This window comes from Melanostigma gelatinosum (assembly GCF_949748355.1).
Source record: "Melanostigma gelatinosum genome assembly, chromosome: 6".
NCBI classification, from domain to species: domain Eukaryota; kingdom Metazoa; phylum Chordata; class Actinopteri; order Perciformes; family Zoarcidae; genus Melanostigma; species Melanostigma gelatinosum.
The window spans coordinates 24,082,031-24,098,400 of record NC_136639.1 but is presented as its reverse complement, the minus strand read 5'-3'; the positions used below and the strand labels follow the sequence as shown (position 1 = coordinate 24,098,400).

At 39.2% G+C, this 16,370-nt stretch overlaps 1 protein-coding gene and 1 long non-coding RNA gene across 4 annotated transcripts in view; one reads left to right on the top strand and one right to left on the bottom strand.

The window, feature by feature from the left end:
* Positions 1-13,297, bottom strand: part of zfr (zinc finger RNA binding protein) — a 38,753-nt gene extending 25,456 nt beyond the window's left edge. For all 3 annotated transcript variants that reach the window (XR_013772064.1, XR_013772065.1, XM_079270180.1), the window contains exons 1-2: positions 13,205-13,297; positions 12,947-13,028 (exon numbers count right to left, since the gene is read on the bottom strand). Coding sequence is in view for 1 of the 3 variants with exons in the window: in XM_079270180.1 (XP_079126306.1) it covers positions 12,947-13,028; positions 13,205-13,241 (119 nt within the window). In the remaining 2 variants the exon portion in view is untranslated. The remainder of the gene's footprint in view (positions 1-12,946; positions 13,029-13,204) is intronic.
* Positions 13,298-13,886: 589 nt separating this feature from the next.
* Positions 13,887-16,070, top strand: LOC306779306. The gene is made up of 3 exons (XR_013772104.1): positions 13,887-13,919; positions 14,150-14,225; positions 14,351-16,070. It is a non-coding gene; the product is annotated as an uncharacterized lncRNA (long non-coding RNA).
* Positions 16,071-16,370: the final 300 nt, after the last annotated feature.

Below are 16,370 nucleotides of genomic sequence, written 5' to 3'. Positions count from 1 at the left end.
TGCAGTCTTACACACTCCTCTGAGCTTCCATTAGAGCAGTTACTCACGCAAAACCACATCGAGACTGTGTCTGCCCCACGGCCACTTAAATTAATTAAATCAAAAATAAACGATCGAGGAGTTAAACAAAATAACTTAATCCAAGTTAAAACTACCGCAACAGTACAACAAAATAGGATAATTAAATGTGGACTCTTAAATATCAGATCTTTGTCATCTAAAGCTCTACTAGTAAATGAGCTAATATCAGATAATCATATTGATTTATTTTGTCTTACTGAAACCTGGCTGAGTAATGATGAATATGTCAGCCTAAATGAATAAACTCCTCCAAGTCATATCAATACTCACATTCCTCGAGGCGCCGGCCGAGGAGGTGGAGTAGCAGCCATCTTTGACTCTAGCCTATTATTAAACCCTAAACCTAAACTAGACTATAACTCATTTGCAAGCTTGGTTCTTAGTCTTTCACACCCAACCTGGAAAACAATACAGCCAGTTATATTTGTTATAGTGTACTGGGCCCCAGGTCCGTACTCGGAATTTTTATCGGAATTTTTTCAGTTTTTATCAAGTCTAGTCCTTAAAACAGATTAAGTAATTATTGTAGGTGACTTTAATATTCATGTGGATGTCGAGAACAATAGCCTCAGTACTGCATTTATTTCATTATTAGATTCGATTGGTTTCTGTCAGAATGTACAGAAACCCACTCACTGTTTTAACCACACTCTCGACCTGGTTCTGACTTATGGCATGAACATGGAAGATTTAATAGTCTATCCACAGAACCCTCTTCTATCGGACCATTATCTAATAACCTTTGAATTCTTACTAACTGAGTGTACACCGTTAAGCAAGAGTTACTACACTAGATGTCTATCTGATGGTGCCGTAGCTCAATTTAAAGAAGTGATTCCATCTGTATTTAACTCAACACCATGCTTCGATGTGACGGAGGACTCCTGTGCTAACTTTAGTCCTACCCAGATTGATCATCTTGTTGACAGTGCTATAAGCTCACTGAGAAGGACACTCGACTCTATTGCTCCTTTAAAAAAGAAGTTGGTAAAACAAAGGAGATTCGCTCCATGGTATAACCCTGAAACCCGCAAATTAAAGCAAACAGCACGAAAACTTGAAAGAACATGGCGTTCCACTAACTTGGAAGAATCTCGGTTACTCTGGCGACAGTCTTAAGACATATAAGAAGGCCCTCCGTAATGCCAGAGCAGCTTATTACTCATCGTTAATAGAGAAAAATAAGAACCCCAGGTTCCTCTTCAGCACTGTAGCCAGGCTGACAGAGAGTCACAGCTCTGTTGTGCGGAGTATCCCTATAGACCTCAGTAGCAATGACTTCATGAAGTTCTTTCATGATAAAATTATAATTATTAGAGACCATTAATAATCTCCTGCCCTCGACCGATCTTTCCACAAATAGAGTAACCTTAGAAACAGCTGTAAACCCTGATATATGTTTAGATGGCTTTAATCCCATTGACCTTGACAAACTGACTTCAACAATTTTTACGTCTAAACCTTCCACCTGTCTCTTAGACTCTATACCGACTAGGCTGCTTAAAGAAGTGCTACCATTAATGAGCACAACTTTATTAGATATCATCAACCTGTCTTTAGTAACAGGTCATGTACCACAGTCCTTTAAAGTAGCTGTGATTAAACCTCTTCTTAAGAAGCCCACTCTGGATCCAGAGGTGTTGGCCAACTATAGACCGATCTCTAACCTTCCCTTCCTCTCTAAGATCCTTGAGAAAGCAGTTGCAAATCAGTTGTGTGACTTTCTGTGTAACAATAGTTTATTTGAGGATTTTCAGTCAGGATTTAGAAAGCATCATAGCACAGAGACAGCTCTGGTAAAAATAACTAATGACCTTCTAATCGCATCAGACAAAGGACTCGTCTCTGTTCTTGTCCTGTTAGACCTTAGTGCTGCGTTCGACACGATAGACCACTACATCCTGTTGCAGAGATATAGACCACTACATCCTGTTGCAGAGACTGGAACATTATATTGGCATCAAAGGAGCCGCACTGAACTGGTTTGGATCCTATTTATCGGATCGATCTCAGTTTGTTTATGGGAATGATGAAGCCTCGATGAAGCCCAACGTCAGTTATGGAGTTCCACAAGATTCTGTGCTTGGACCAATCTTGTTCACCTTATATATGCTTCCTTTAGGCAATATTATCAGAAAACACTATAACCGTTCATTGTTATGCAGATGATACTCAATTATATATATCGATCAAACCAGACTAAACCAACCAGCTTGCTAAACTGCAAGCGTGTCTTAAGGACATAAAAACCTGGATGACCTGCAACTTCCTGATGTTAAACTCAGACAAAACTGAAGTTATTCTACTAAGCCCAGAACACCTCCGAAATCAGTTGTCTAATGATATAGTTTCTCTAGATGGCATTGTGCTGGCATCCAGCAGCACCGTCAAGAATCTTGGAGTTACCTTTGATCAGGATTTGTCTTTCAACTCTCAGATAAAACTTATTTCTAGGACTGCCTTTTTTCACCTACGTAATATATCAAAAATCAGGCACATCCTATCTCAAAGCGATGCAGAGAAATTAGTTCATGCATTTGTTACCTCTAGACTAGATTATTGCAATTCCTTATTTTCAGGCTGCTCTAATAAGTCTCTTAAATCTCTCCAGCTGATCCAGAATCCTGCAGCTCGTGTACTAACAAGAACTAAGAGGAGAGATCATATTACTCCTGTATTAGCTTCTCTGCACTGGCTCCCTGTAAAATCTATAATAGAATTTAAAATCCTTTTACTTACCTACAAAGCCCGAATTGGTCAGGCTCCATCATATCTTAAAGAGCTTATGGTACCATACTGCCCTACTAGAGATCTGCGATCCAGTGATTCAGGGTTACTTGTGGTTCCTAGTCTTAAAAAGTAGGATGTGAGCCAGAGCCTTCAGTTATCAAGCTCCTCTTCTGTGGAACCAGCTTCCCGTTTCAGTCCGGGGGGCAGACACACTCACCACATTTAAGAGTAGGCTTAAGACTTTCCTCTTTGGTAGTGCTTATAGTTAGGGCTGGCTCTGGCTTGCCTTGGACCGGCCCATGGACAAACTGGTATAGGCAAAAACTACAGGGGGACTTCCTACACTGAGCACCTCCTCTTCTTCACCTCAGTCTGTATGCATTGATGTCCCATTAATGCTCATTACTAACTTTACTTCTTCCCCGGAGTATTTGTGCTTTCTCGCCTCACAGGATGACCGCAGTTTTATCTGGACACTGGTTCTTCAACCAGCCATGGCCCTGCTGATACCTACTACAATCTTCATTGTTAACATTATTAATCCTATTACAGATACCATTAATGCACAGTACTGATTTTGTCTCTTCCCCGGAGTCCTTGTGCTTCCTCTCCTCACAGGTTTCCATGGAGCATGGTTTCATCTGGACCCTGGTCCTTCCTCCTACCATGGCCCTGCTGACTCCAACTGCTAATATCACTTTTATTATTACTCACATTACTATTTCATATTACCGATACCATTAATGCACATTATTGACCTGCTTCTTCACCAGAGTCTCTGTGCTTTCTCACCTCACAGGTTCCTGTGTATCCGGGTTTACCTGGACCAGGTGTTGCCTCCTGTTGTGGTTGTGTCATACATTGAATGTGCTGTAATTACATTGAATGTGTTGTAATTCACTATCCTGTTCTACACATGACATCATTGCACTTCTGTCCATCCTGGGAGAGGGATCCCTCCTCTATTGCTCTCCCACAGGTTTCTTCCTCTTTCCTCCCCGTTAAAGGGTTTTTTTGGGGAGTTTTTCCTGTTCTGATGTGAGGGTTCCAGGACAAGAGGATGTCAAATGTGTACATATTGTAAAGCAGTGATTCTTAACCATAGGGCCGCGGCCCATGATTGGGCCGCGAGCGCCACCTAGAGGGCCGTGAAAAACTTTCAGTTTTGCACCTGTGGGCCGCGAGGCCGCATAGGTTATCAATTGAACACTCAGCTAGCCGCTAGCCTGTAGCGAAAGTTGTGGATAACTTTTTAAAAAGAAAAAATGAAGACGACAGTGGTGCCATACCCCCCCTCCCCAAAGTCTAAATGTGTGCGCAAGTACAACCCTGACTTTCTTAAGTACGGCTTTGTGAACGGAGGCAACGAGGCAGAGCCGAGGGCTCAGTGTGTGGAATGTGGGCTAATGCTATCAAACGAAGCACTGAAGCCTTCAAAAATAAAGAGACACGTAGCGACGAAACATCCAACGCTCGTGGGAAAGTCTGTTGGGCTTCTTGTTGTGTATGCAGGTTTACATACACATGATAATAAATGTCTTTGTGATAATCACATTGTATCATCTCATTTATTTGACAAGGGTTTTGCCTGTTCAACACCGGCATCCTCGATCCCCTCCCCTTCCGTTCCTACGGCTTGTTTGCGCAAATACGTCACAAAACATGTCCGTGTTTGGTATCCCAGCATGCCCAAAATCCTCATCTTTGCAAAGAAATCATCGATGTTCTTTAATTTCTTATGGTTTCTCCACAAAAGGAGCCCACACACACACTGTCCAAAGTCGCCATAACCGCTGCAAGTCGTATCATGCAGCATTTCGACGGAAAAAGACACATTACAGACCCAACAACGTGCTAGCGGATGTTACCATGGAGCTACTGCCTTCAGAAAACGCTAGTACTTATAGTACAAACCTTATCCTCCTCTTCCATAAGCCGTCAACCAACGTTTGCGTAACTGAGCTATTCTCATTCTCGTTCGTGCGCTCGTCGCAGCCATTAAGCACAGCAAGTCCGCTACTCACACACCATGTCTTCGACCATATATACATAGTTTTTGCAATTTGCAAATGCTAAAAATAAAAGGAAAATAATATAATATCAAAATATAAAGGGAGAAACACCTTTAGTGTGTCAGAATATCATGTGGTTACCATGTGTCCATTTGGGTCTCCAAATGTCCTTTTAGAGCTCCGTCTGGATCTCTTCATGGAAGAAACACTGTAGAATGGTCATACTTTGTCCAATCTTCTTCAAATTTGAGGCAGTTGTTCACTGATAGTATAGTTACAGCCCTATACCGTCCTTTACCTGTACAGATACAGCCACCGGCAGTTATTTATACTGAAAGATACTTTTTTATTTTATGCAGACAAAAAGCTTAAATTTTTACTGACTCCAAAGGCCCACTGCTCTGTTTCTGTATGACCTACAGGTTGTCTGACACTTTTGATGCATATAGTCAGAGTGGGCCCCGGGACACTTTGTACTTGAAAAGTTGGGCCCCGAGGTCAAAAAGGTTAAGAACCCCTGTTTTAAAGCCCTCTGAGGCAAATTTGTAATTTTGGGCTATACAAAAATAAATTTAATTGAATATCATTTCATGATATTTCACATAAATCTGTGCACTATTACCTGTTATACTGTCATGATGTGTTTACATTATGATCATGTGAGCAGACACTTCACTGAACTTTTAGCTTAGGGTAGAAGTTACTTAGTTTGTTATTCAGACTGCCGTCTAATGTGTGTCTTTATTGTGTCCTGCTGTCTCCCCTCTCCTCTATCATATTGGCTCTCTGTCTTTCCTATACCTTCTATCAACTCTGTCTAAGCATTGGTTCCTCTAGCTTTCCTGTCAATCTACCGCTCTGTCTTTGATATTGGAATTCATTCTTTGTATCCTCCTTCTATCCCACTCTAGCTGTTACCGAACTTTCCAAACCTACCGAACCTTCTGAACAAATTACTGGAAACTGATTTCTGAAATCCTATATTCTGAAGTAAATTACATGGTTATCACAACCTGTCTGTTGAACGAAAACCTGAGCGTCTCTCATCTCGCCCACTCTGTCTCTCCACTGATCCACTCACTTGCTTTGGGTTACTGGTACCTGATCTATCTTTTAAGAAATCTGAGAGATTCTCCTCTCACGCTCACCTCTTTCAATCTTCTATCTACATCATATACATCTATAGAATACTATTACTGTTTGTACAAATAGTACAAAACATTTGAAATATACTAAGAGATTTTTTCAACAAAATTGAACATATAATTGAAAAAGACATGCACATAATTTTGTTGTGATTGAAAAAGTTACACTTCTATCACAAACATTTGGTAAAATAAATTATAATTTAGAATTCAATCTGGTCAATTTCCAAATATATAATTTCTTGTAAAAGTTCATGATTAAGTTAACATAATTAAAGGAAACTGCATTCTGGTTAATATACATAAAAAACAACTACCGGTAGTGAAAATCCACATTAGAGAATAAGTCTAGTTGTTCCTGATCTTTGTTGCTGTGGAGTTCTGTTGGTTTGTACCCAGAGGTTTGTTTTGGTAACAGATATTTCACATTTCACATTGTTGTTTACTTGACGAGTCTACATACGAGTAAAAGTAATACCACTACATACATTGTATTCATTATTATTTAATTTATTTAGATTATTTTCCACATAAATTATAAATATAATTGTTTGAATCATTCAGTGTTTTGTTGTTGTTTAACCTGTTCCTACTGAAATAAAATCCAGACATCTATGAGGAACTGCATTCATTTGGAGCGGCTGTTTCCTGTCTGCAGACCAACGTTCTTCAGAAGCATTCATTCCACTGTTTCTTCCGTGCCCCCTTTTTTGAAACTCGTCTTCTTCATTTTTTAAGCTACAGAAACCGTTCAACTATCACAATGTTCAGCTCCTTCAGCTCATCTCTGCTATGACTTTTTCTATTTCTAACCTTTAAACTATTTGAATTATTAAGCTTTTAGCAACTTTTTTTGAATGGGTTTCTATGGAGAAGATTTTCAAATCCTCTTAAACTTCTTCAACTTTCAAATCCTTCAACTTCCTCATACTTTCAGCTGCAGACACCATTTCAACTTTCAAATGTTGAGAAAACCCTGAACTATTGCTGCATTATTCAGCTTTTTGATATATTTTACACTTTTTGAACTGCAGCAATTTAACTTTTATGATTTTTCAGCACTTTTCTGACTTTATAATGGGTGTGTATTGCGCAGCTTAGAGTGCGTGATGTCTCTAACTGAATTCTAACTGAACTGCTTGTGATGAAGCCTGTCATTTAATAACCTCTGTTTATGTGTGTCAAACATGATGATTATGTCTCCTCTCCCCCTCCCTCCCCCACCCAGTCCCACCCTTTCAAAATAACAGCCTCATGGATTAACTGTATTTAAACGTTTAGCTCAAAATTAGGCTTTTTTGTTGAAATAATGAATGCTCTTACTAATACTGCGACAACTACTACTACTGCTGCTGCTAATATTTCCAGTATTACTACTACTTCAACTTTTGCTGTTGCTACTATTACTACTACTACTGCTATTACTACCACTACTATTATTACTTATACCACAACTGCTAATACTGCTATTCCTGCTACTACCTGTACTAATACTACTACAGCTATTAGTACGACTGCTACTAGTACTACTACTACTGCTACTTCAAAAACTGACTTTACTATTACTACTACTGTTATATAAAATACTACGACCACTACTACAACTATTACTACTGATGCTACTACTTCTTCTAATTACTAATACTTCGACTACAACTTCTACAACAAATATCACTACTGCTGGAATTCTTTTAAGCTACAGAAACCAGTCGAATATCAAAATGTTCAGCTCTTTCAGGAGAGGGGTGATATAACTTCATCTTTGTTATCTTTCAACTTTTTGAATTATTCAGCTTTTTGCAATTTTTAAAAAATTTGATATCTATTTTCAGCAATGTTTTTGAGATTCATTTCAGCTTTCAGCATTCCAACGCATTTTCAGCAGGAAATGCATTTTCTAGTTCAATATGAATTCATCATTTTTCAATGGAATCATGTCATTAAAAATAAAACATAATGTAATACAATCACATTTTCTAAATTGAAAAGCAGATTCTAACTAAATTTTATCTCAAAAAATTAAAAATCCTGTACTATGCGAAGTATAGAAAAATAGGCTTTACCGAGTAAACTCTTCATTTCCTGAATTACCAAAAAAACATGCTGTATTATCATTTTTATATCTGTAGATATGAATTGTTGGGATAGAGCAGGGGTCACCAACCTTTTTGAAGCCGAGAGCTACTTTAAGGGTACTGAGCAGTACGAAGGGCTACTTGTTTTATACAAACTTCCTGAATAACAAAATTGCACAGATCACCTTTTAATAATAATAATAATAATAATACCAACAAGAAAATGCATTTCCTGCTGAAAATGCGTTGGAATGCTGAAAGCTGAAATTAATCTCAAACACATTGCTGAAAATAGATCTCCAATTTTAAAAAAATCGCAAAAAGCTGAAGAATTCAAAAAGTTGAAAGATTACAAATATGAAGTTATATCACCTCTCTCCTGAAAGAGCTGAACATTTTGATATTTGAACAGTTTCTGTAGCTTAAAAGAATTCCAGCAGTAGTGATATTTGTTGTAGTAGAAGTATTATTTGCAGTATAAGTATGAGTAGCATTTGAATAAGTACTAGTTGTAGCAGTAGTGATATTTGTAGTAGCAGAAGTTGTCGTCGACGTATTTGTAATTAGAAGAAGTAGTAGAAGTAGTAGTATCATCAGTCGCACTAATAGCTGTAGTAGTATTAGTACTGGTTATTAGTACTGGTAGTAGCAGGAATAGCAGTATTAGCAGTTGTGGTATCAGTAATAATAGTAGTGGTAGTAATAGCAGTAGCAGTAATAGTAGCAACAGCAAAAGTTGTAGAAGTAGTGGTAATACTAGAAATATTAGCAGTAGTAGTAGTTGTCGCAGTATTAGTAAGAGCATTCATTATGTCAACAAAAAAGCCTAATTTTGAGCGAAACGTTGAAATAGTTAATCCATGAGGCTTTTATTTTGAAAGGGTGGTGCTGGGTAGGGGGGAGAGGTGGGAGAGGAGACATAATCATCATGTTTGACACACAGAGGTTATTAAATGCCTGGCTTCATCACAAGCATTTCAATTAGAATTCACTCTTTGGGGCTTTTATTTTGAAATGGGGTGTGTGGGGGGGGGGGGGGGTCCTCTAAAAGTCTCTAAGACCTGAATGACTGTATGAGAGAGCCATAGACAGGGAGAGAGAGAGAAGAAAGAATTTGTGTGTGTGTGTGTGTGTGTGTGTGAGAGAGAAGAAATAATTTGTGAAAGAGAGAGAATCACTAATTGGCTAAATCGCAAACACCTGTGTGCCTGAAGCCATTTCATGGAGATAAAACAGGGAAACACCTCTCAAACAAATCATTAAAACTCCCATAACCGTAGCTCCTATTGCTCCGATATTAATAATTGAGGGGAAGAATGAGTTGAAGAACAGATTCTGTAAAAAGTGTGTCTGTAGTGTAAAAAATGTGGCTTAACTGGCGATCTAGAAATGGGGTACCGTGTTCTGTGGAAGATGTTTTTGAAGCAAAATTTAACATTTGTCTCTATGGAGCAGAAAGTTGGTTTTCCTCTCAATTAACGGCTTCCGTGTCAAATGTGGAAATCTGTGGGATTCCACAGTAATTTTTCTACGACAAGGACAATATTAGCTACTTCTACATCCATAAATTATGCATGAAGAGTGAAGATTGTGGACACAGTGGCAAAACACAAATGTTTTTTTCACAACAATCTCAAGCTGCTCTTCACTCTAGCGGTGAAATCACGCACTCTAAGCTGCGCAATACACACCCATTATAAAGTCAGAAAAGGGCTGAAAAATCATAAAAGTTAAATTGCTGCAGTTCAAAAGATATCAAAAAGCTGAATCATGTTGGCAATAGTTGAGGGTTTTCGCAACATTTGAAAGTTGAAATGGTGTCTGTAGCTGAAAGTATGAGGAAGTTTAAGGATTTGAAAGTTGAAGAAGTTTAAGAGGATTTGAAAATCTTCTCCATAGAAACCCATTCAAAAAAAAGTTGCTAAAAGCTTAATAATTCAAAAAGTTTAAAGGTTAGAAATAGAAAAAGTCATAGCAGACTTGAGCTGAAGGAGCTGAACATTTTGATAGTTGAACGGTTTCTGTAGCTTAAAAAATGAAGTGTTGTGACGAAACGGGGAACTCTGTCCCATGTTTACACAAATGATAAATAATAATAAAAAAAATCAACTCTCACTTTTTTAAATGAATCCTATCACATTAGTACTAATCACCAAATCTGTAGCATTTTTAACAAATCAAAATCTTTGAACACTCTTTTTGAACACATTTTTCACATTTTTGTACAATATTTTTGTTTAATGTTGTCATGGTGTTTTCAATGAAAACATTGTTATCTCTTTCTTTGTCTGTAAATGTTAGTGGGAAGCCTGGCACTGCATACCGTTTACCAACGCACTGTAATCTGGTGTATAATTTGACACTGCAACTCTGAGTGAGTCTTGTAGATGTGCATCATGACACACATGGCTCAAGTTGATCAAAGTCAGAAAACCTGTTCTCAAACTCTTGCCCTAGTCTGTTTATGACTTGACAGTACTTTTCTACTGCTTTGTCAAAAGCCCCAGATGCTGAAGCATTGTCATTCAACACTGACTGTACGGAGGGAAAGTGCAGCACTTTGTTTCACTGTAAATGCACAGAGAAAATGTTCAACTTAGCTTTAAATGCGTTTACAGCACTTATCATGTCAGCAACAGTTTTACCTTTGCCTTGCAGCTCGGATGGTTCAGTTTCCCAGTGATGTCCGTTAAAAAGGCAAGGTCAAGGATCTACTCAGGGTCCTCGAGCAGCGAGGCGTCTTCCCCTTTGGATTGCATGAACTCTTTGATTTCGCCCAAAAGTGCCAAAAAACACTGCCTTTAAGTCACGCACTTTTTCTTTCCGTAGTGCGCTGCCAGGTGGGTAGTTAGCATGGAAGCTATTGTGACACGTACTGAAGTGTCTCTCCACATTGTGCCGCTTTACCATCGCAACAGTTGCCCCGCAAATGAGACACATTTGTCTTTCACTGTCGTAAAAAATAACTCTTCCTCCCAATCATTGTGAAAGTAGTATGTTTTCTTTTGCTTTTCTGCCATGTTTTCATTAGTTTGGGGGGTAAGAACCACATCTAGCTTTGTAGCTTCCCATCGTAGCTGCGCCCACTTCCTTGTCTCAGCAAAGAGTGAGATGGCGATTTGACATGCGCACAATATTGAACTTTGACTTCAGGCAAGGTCAGAGTTCATGTATACATACAACATTTTAGTTTTTAAAACGTTATATTAAATATTGTGATATTACATTAATTACACAAATGCAAGCGTTTTTGATTAAAAAAAGAAGAGCGACTACATTTTTTTAGATGGCGCTCCGTGGTGACTGGTGCTATTTTTAGAACATGCCTCGCGGGCGACTCGCATGGTCCTCGCGGGCGACCAGGCGCCCGTGGGAGTGGGAGTTTGAGACCCCTGCTCTACACAATAAAAGTAAACATGCGATCAAACAATTTACAACAGAGGAAAGACCATCGGACCCGTAACGTTGTTCTGAAACATGGCGGAGGCAGAGAAATCAGTACGACCTAAGTCGTGAGAGCATTTCACACTTAATAGATTGAAAAAGTGTGTTCATTGCAAGATGTGCAAAAGCGACATGATATGGCACGGGAGCACCACGGTGATGATTCAGTTTGTGAATGTAGTGTAGAGAACAAGTTCTGATGTTCAAAGAAATCCTGTTAAGTTTTCTGATTTGTATTTTTCTTTATTTTTTATAAATTATTTATTGTTCTGACAGCTCAGGTCCCTTTAAACAAAAATATACATATGTTTATGCACATGTGTATGTTTTTTGTGTTAGTCCGTTTTGTTTTTTAATTATTACTTTAACAGCTCAGGGATGTTCAAGGAGCAACCTGTTTGTGTACCTTCTGAAGATCAGTTCTGTTTTTGAATAAAGGTTGGAAATTAATGCTTTTTTATAATTTTTTTAATCCGATTAATCGAACAAATAATCACCCGATTGTTAAAATAATCGTTCGTTGCAGCCCTAAAAGTAACGCTGCATGATTTATTTGTTATTTGACAGTTGTTTACTACAGAGACGTTACTACTACTAGACTTCTTGTATATACACAAACGTAATCAGGGAGAAAATACGTTCATGGTAAAACGTATACCACGTTTTTCATTCACACACACACACACACACACGCACACGCACACACACACACACACAGTCCAACGCGGGGGATTGGGGGTGCGTGAACCCGGTCGGGATGTAGAAGGGGGTGCGTGGCCTAAAAGGTTTGGGAACCGCTGCTCTAGCATAACCCCAACCCATAAGCTGCTAGTTTCCTGTATCAAAACTGATGGTTGGCTGGTTTTCATCATTCACACCATGAATGGACATGTGCCGTTGTCAAAACACATGTCAATATGAACCATCTGTTTACACCTCCAATAACACCATAACGACAGACGCACACTGCGGGAGTCTTCTGTCAAAAAAGCTTCACTTTGCTAACCCCCCCCCCCCCCCCTAATGTAATGCATGTAAACACACTGACCAGAGAAGTGCCAGTGTGCACATTCCAGATGGTAGACTACTTTGACATATCACTGCCACACTTCAGCAGGTTACCTGACATGTGCATTCCTCAATACTGCAGACCGCTATGTTGTGTTGTGGCGTCTGATACATAAACTCGCGGATGTATTACTGCGGCTGTGTAGTATTTTCTCTCCGCAAAGGGCGTCGTAGGGGGCCCCCTTTCGCCTTTAACGCAGTACAACGTACGGTGTGAAATCCCGTTCGCATCCAACTGCTGCAGCAGTGATAACCGCCCCCTCCCCCAGCGTGAACAATGGTAGCAATGGGAACCACAGAGCTTGTACGTGACTGCACAACATACTAATTCGGCTAACTTTAGCGCAAGGAAACGGCATTTTTCATACGAAAGGCTTTGCGTCTACCTTACCTGTACTGGGCGGCAGCGCCATGGGTGAATCCAAAGTAATTGCCGGTAGCCATTTTGGCATCTTCACCAAGCCGGCTGGGCACTGCGGAGGACAGACATACAGGGTGACGCTCAGCTAACAGTTAGCAGCAGGCTCGAGCGCCCCAAGGACTAACGTTATCCATTAATATCGCTATCTTAACATTGCTTCTACATTTCTAGAGCGACCCAAATGTGTTTAGCTTGTACACTAATATCCACGTTTTAAAATATACTTACCATAGGTGAAGGACACTACTGGACATATGGGAATCATTGGTTTTGTATAATCTATCGACAGCCGAGCAGGAGACCAGCGTATTTATATTACGTGTCGTACCCGGAAATGCCGTTCTAGCGCCTGTGCGGAGGAAGGGAAGCGGTGTTACGGCGAGTTCTGCCCGCCCGCTGGGATCTGCATACCGTTCGCGTGAGCGCGCACAGTTTCAGCTTCAGCCAGCGCGTGCCCTCACGAGGGGCATGCAGTTCTCGGTATCTGTCCGGTGCGTTGTAACAATCCCACGGATGCCTTTCTTTTTGTTTGTTTGTTTACTGTTCACTAACTTTATTACAGCCTAAATACAAATACCAGAAAAAAAGCAATAGTACATATACAAAAACGATATAAACATGAAAGTGTGCAAATTAAATACGTAAATAGCACAATAATGGAAACTGAATAAATTAATTAATGTATAAATAACTAAATAAACAAAAATATAAACATACAAATCCAAATCATGACAATGTTATGGAAGCCCGTTTCCGCCACTGTGAGGAAAAAATAAAGGTCCTGTTATCTCGAAATTTCGACCTAGTAAGTCGAAATTTCGAGATAGTAAGTCGAAATTTCGACTTTCGATGACGTTACGGTGCTTTTATTCTGAAATTGTATTTGATATTGCGAACTGTTTCCGCTTCCGGTTGCGGTCGAATCAGACAAGTCATTGACGATGTAAGTCATAGAACTGTAACTTTGAACCTATGTGGCGTAACTGTTCCGTTTGTAGTTGTAGTTCTTAAGTGCATTTACTGTCAGTAAGTGTTTGTCATGTAATTAATTAACCGTTGAAATAATAGCCCAAAGTTGAGCTAAGTGGCTAACCTGGCTAGCGAGCCTGTATTCCTGGGGATGTATGTATGGTGATATCCTCCAATAACCTTCCTTGTAATGCATGCCCACAGAATGGGTGATCTAAGTGTCTTCCTGAGACAGACAAATGTTCCTGGGGAAACAATAGAGACCCTGGAGCATGAGAAGGTACTTAACTGCAACTATCAACTAACAACTGTACTTTTCATAGACACTTGTTGCTTCTAAATTACTAAATTATTGTTTCTGAAAATAAACATGAGCTTTCTTGTTTTGCTGTTTCATTCATCGAGATCCTAGATAACCACAGCTGCAGAAGGATATCAACAGCCAGCAATGTCAATGGCATCCTCCAGGAGCTTGCCCACAAAAGGCTTGTTCAAGAGCCTGCCTACGTCATTGAACAATGGGCAAAAATACTCAGCACCGCCGGGCACAGCCTTCAGGACCTCACAACTGGATACGAAAACCTGCAACCAACTGTAAGAAAGGTTGTGAAGTCTCTCACCTTCCCAGAGACAATGAATGTCCAGCAGAAGGACATTCAGAAGTACCTAACCACATATTTGAGGAATGCTGATATGCAGCATCTGTGTTTGTTCCTCAGGTTCTGTACAGAGTCAGATCTATTCCTGGGGAAAGAAATTATTATTGGCTTTACTCAGATTCAAGGTTTTCAGAGAAGACCTGTGGCCCATACTTGTGGCTGTGTGCTGGAGCTGTCAGTCCATTATGACAGCTCACCTGACTTCAGCTCTGAGATGAACAAGGTGTTGGAGTCTAATGTGTGGGTAATGGATATAATATAATCTAGTCCAGGGAGTATGTGTGTGTTAAGTATAACACCACAGGACATAATAGCATCACGCTAGTGGAGATCAAGGAGGGCAAATATGTACGTTTAAGTAACTTTTGTTGTTTTAGGTATCAAGGTCTATGGAAACAATGCTTTTAGCTTTCTTTTCTTTTGAGCTAAGCAATTGGTATGTAAAGTTAATACTACAAAAGTAACATTTCGGCTGGCATTAGTTAATGTCACTGAATACATGCCTAAAGTAAGTGGTGTAAACATCTAATATCAAAAGTAAAATAATTAGCAATTCTACAATTGCTCAGTGTTCTCTTGCTCTGGGAGAATGTAAGTAATGTGTGATGAAAAGAGCACTATGGCAAAAATCACTTATCTGTTCAACTCTCAGGATTGGTCACTCTCAAAACAACAATTTTGTCTCGGAATCTATTGGCTAAATCGTCACAAATATCCAGTTACACACTTACAGCAGCATCCTCATAATTTCTCATTAGAATATACACTACATTACACAGTTGAATAATATGTTTTGTTGACACATAAAGGCATAAAAGGAAGCTAGAAATATGGATCTTTACAAAAATATCTTTGGCTGTTACTGTTAAGTCTTGTTCTTTGATTGTCAAACTTTTGAAAAATGTATTACTGTACTGTTACAGTGTATATGGTGCCAACTTTTACAGATGCATATTTATGTAGCCAGTACTGTGTAGTCATGTTCTTTTATTTACAAAAATATCTTTGGCTGTTACTGTTAAGTCTTGTTCTTTTACTGTCAAACTTTTGAAAAATGTAACCATATGGGGCATACTGTTACAGATGCTTCTATATGTAGCTGCCTGGGTTATGCCTATGATGTTCATTTTGTGGTCTTGGCATTTTCAATTAAGAAGCAGGAGGCAGCACTGGTTCTCAGGTCTTCACTTTTGATCTGGTTAAATATATCAAAAGTAACAAAATCATCAACTTCAGGTGTGTTTTTGTGTGTTACAGTTGTAACTCTTTGAGTATAGTTAAGCTTGTGAAATTGTGTGCTGATGATCAAGCTGCACAGTTACAAAAAAAGAGATCTGTAGCTCCAATTTCCCTGCTTAATCCTATTTGAAAAAAAACCAATTCAATATTTTCCAAGGTGCCAGTTGTGTTACATATTTGCGCTAGTACAGAGAGATGAGATGCTTGAAAAAAATGTATAAAAACATACATTAGCACAACAGCTTGTGACCGCTGAAAGCGGCTTTCAGTGTCACTTTCTTGTAAGAAGCAGCTATAAGGCTATATAGACATGGGGCAACAAAAACATCTGCCCATAACTTAAATCTCATTTCCATAGGCCTGTATTTCAGATGGCATTTACAACTAGAAAATGCATTTCCTGCTGAAAATGCGTTGGAATGCTGAAAGCTGAAATTAATTGTGAAAAAATTGCTGAAAATTAAGAAATGGGAGACTGTCTGAAAAATGTTGAAGCCCGAAAGCATTTAAACTGCACTGCTGAAAAA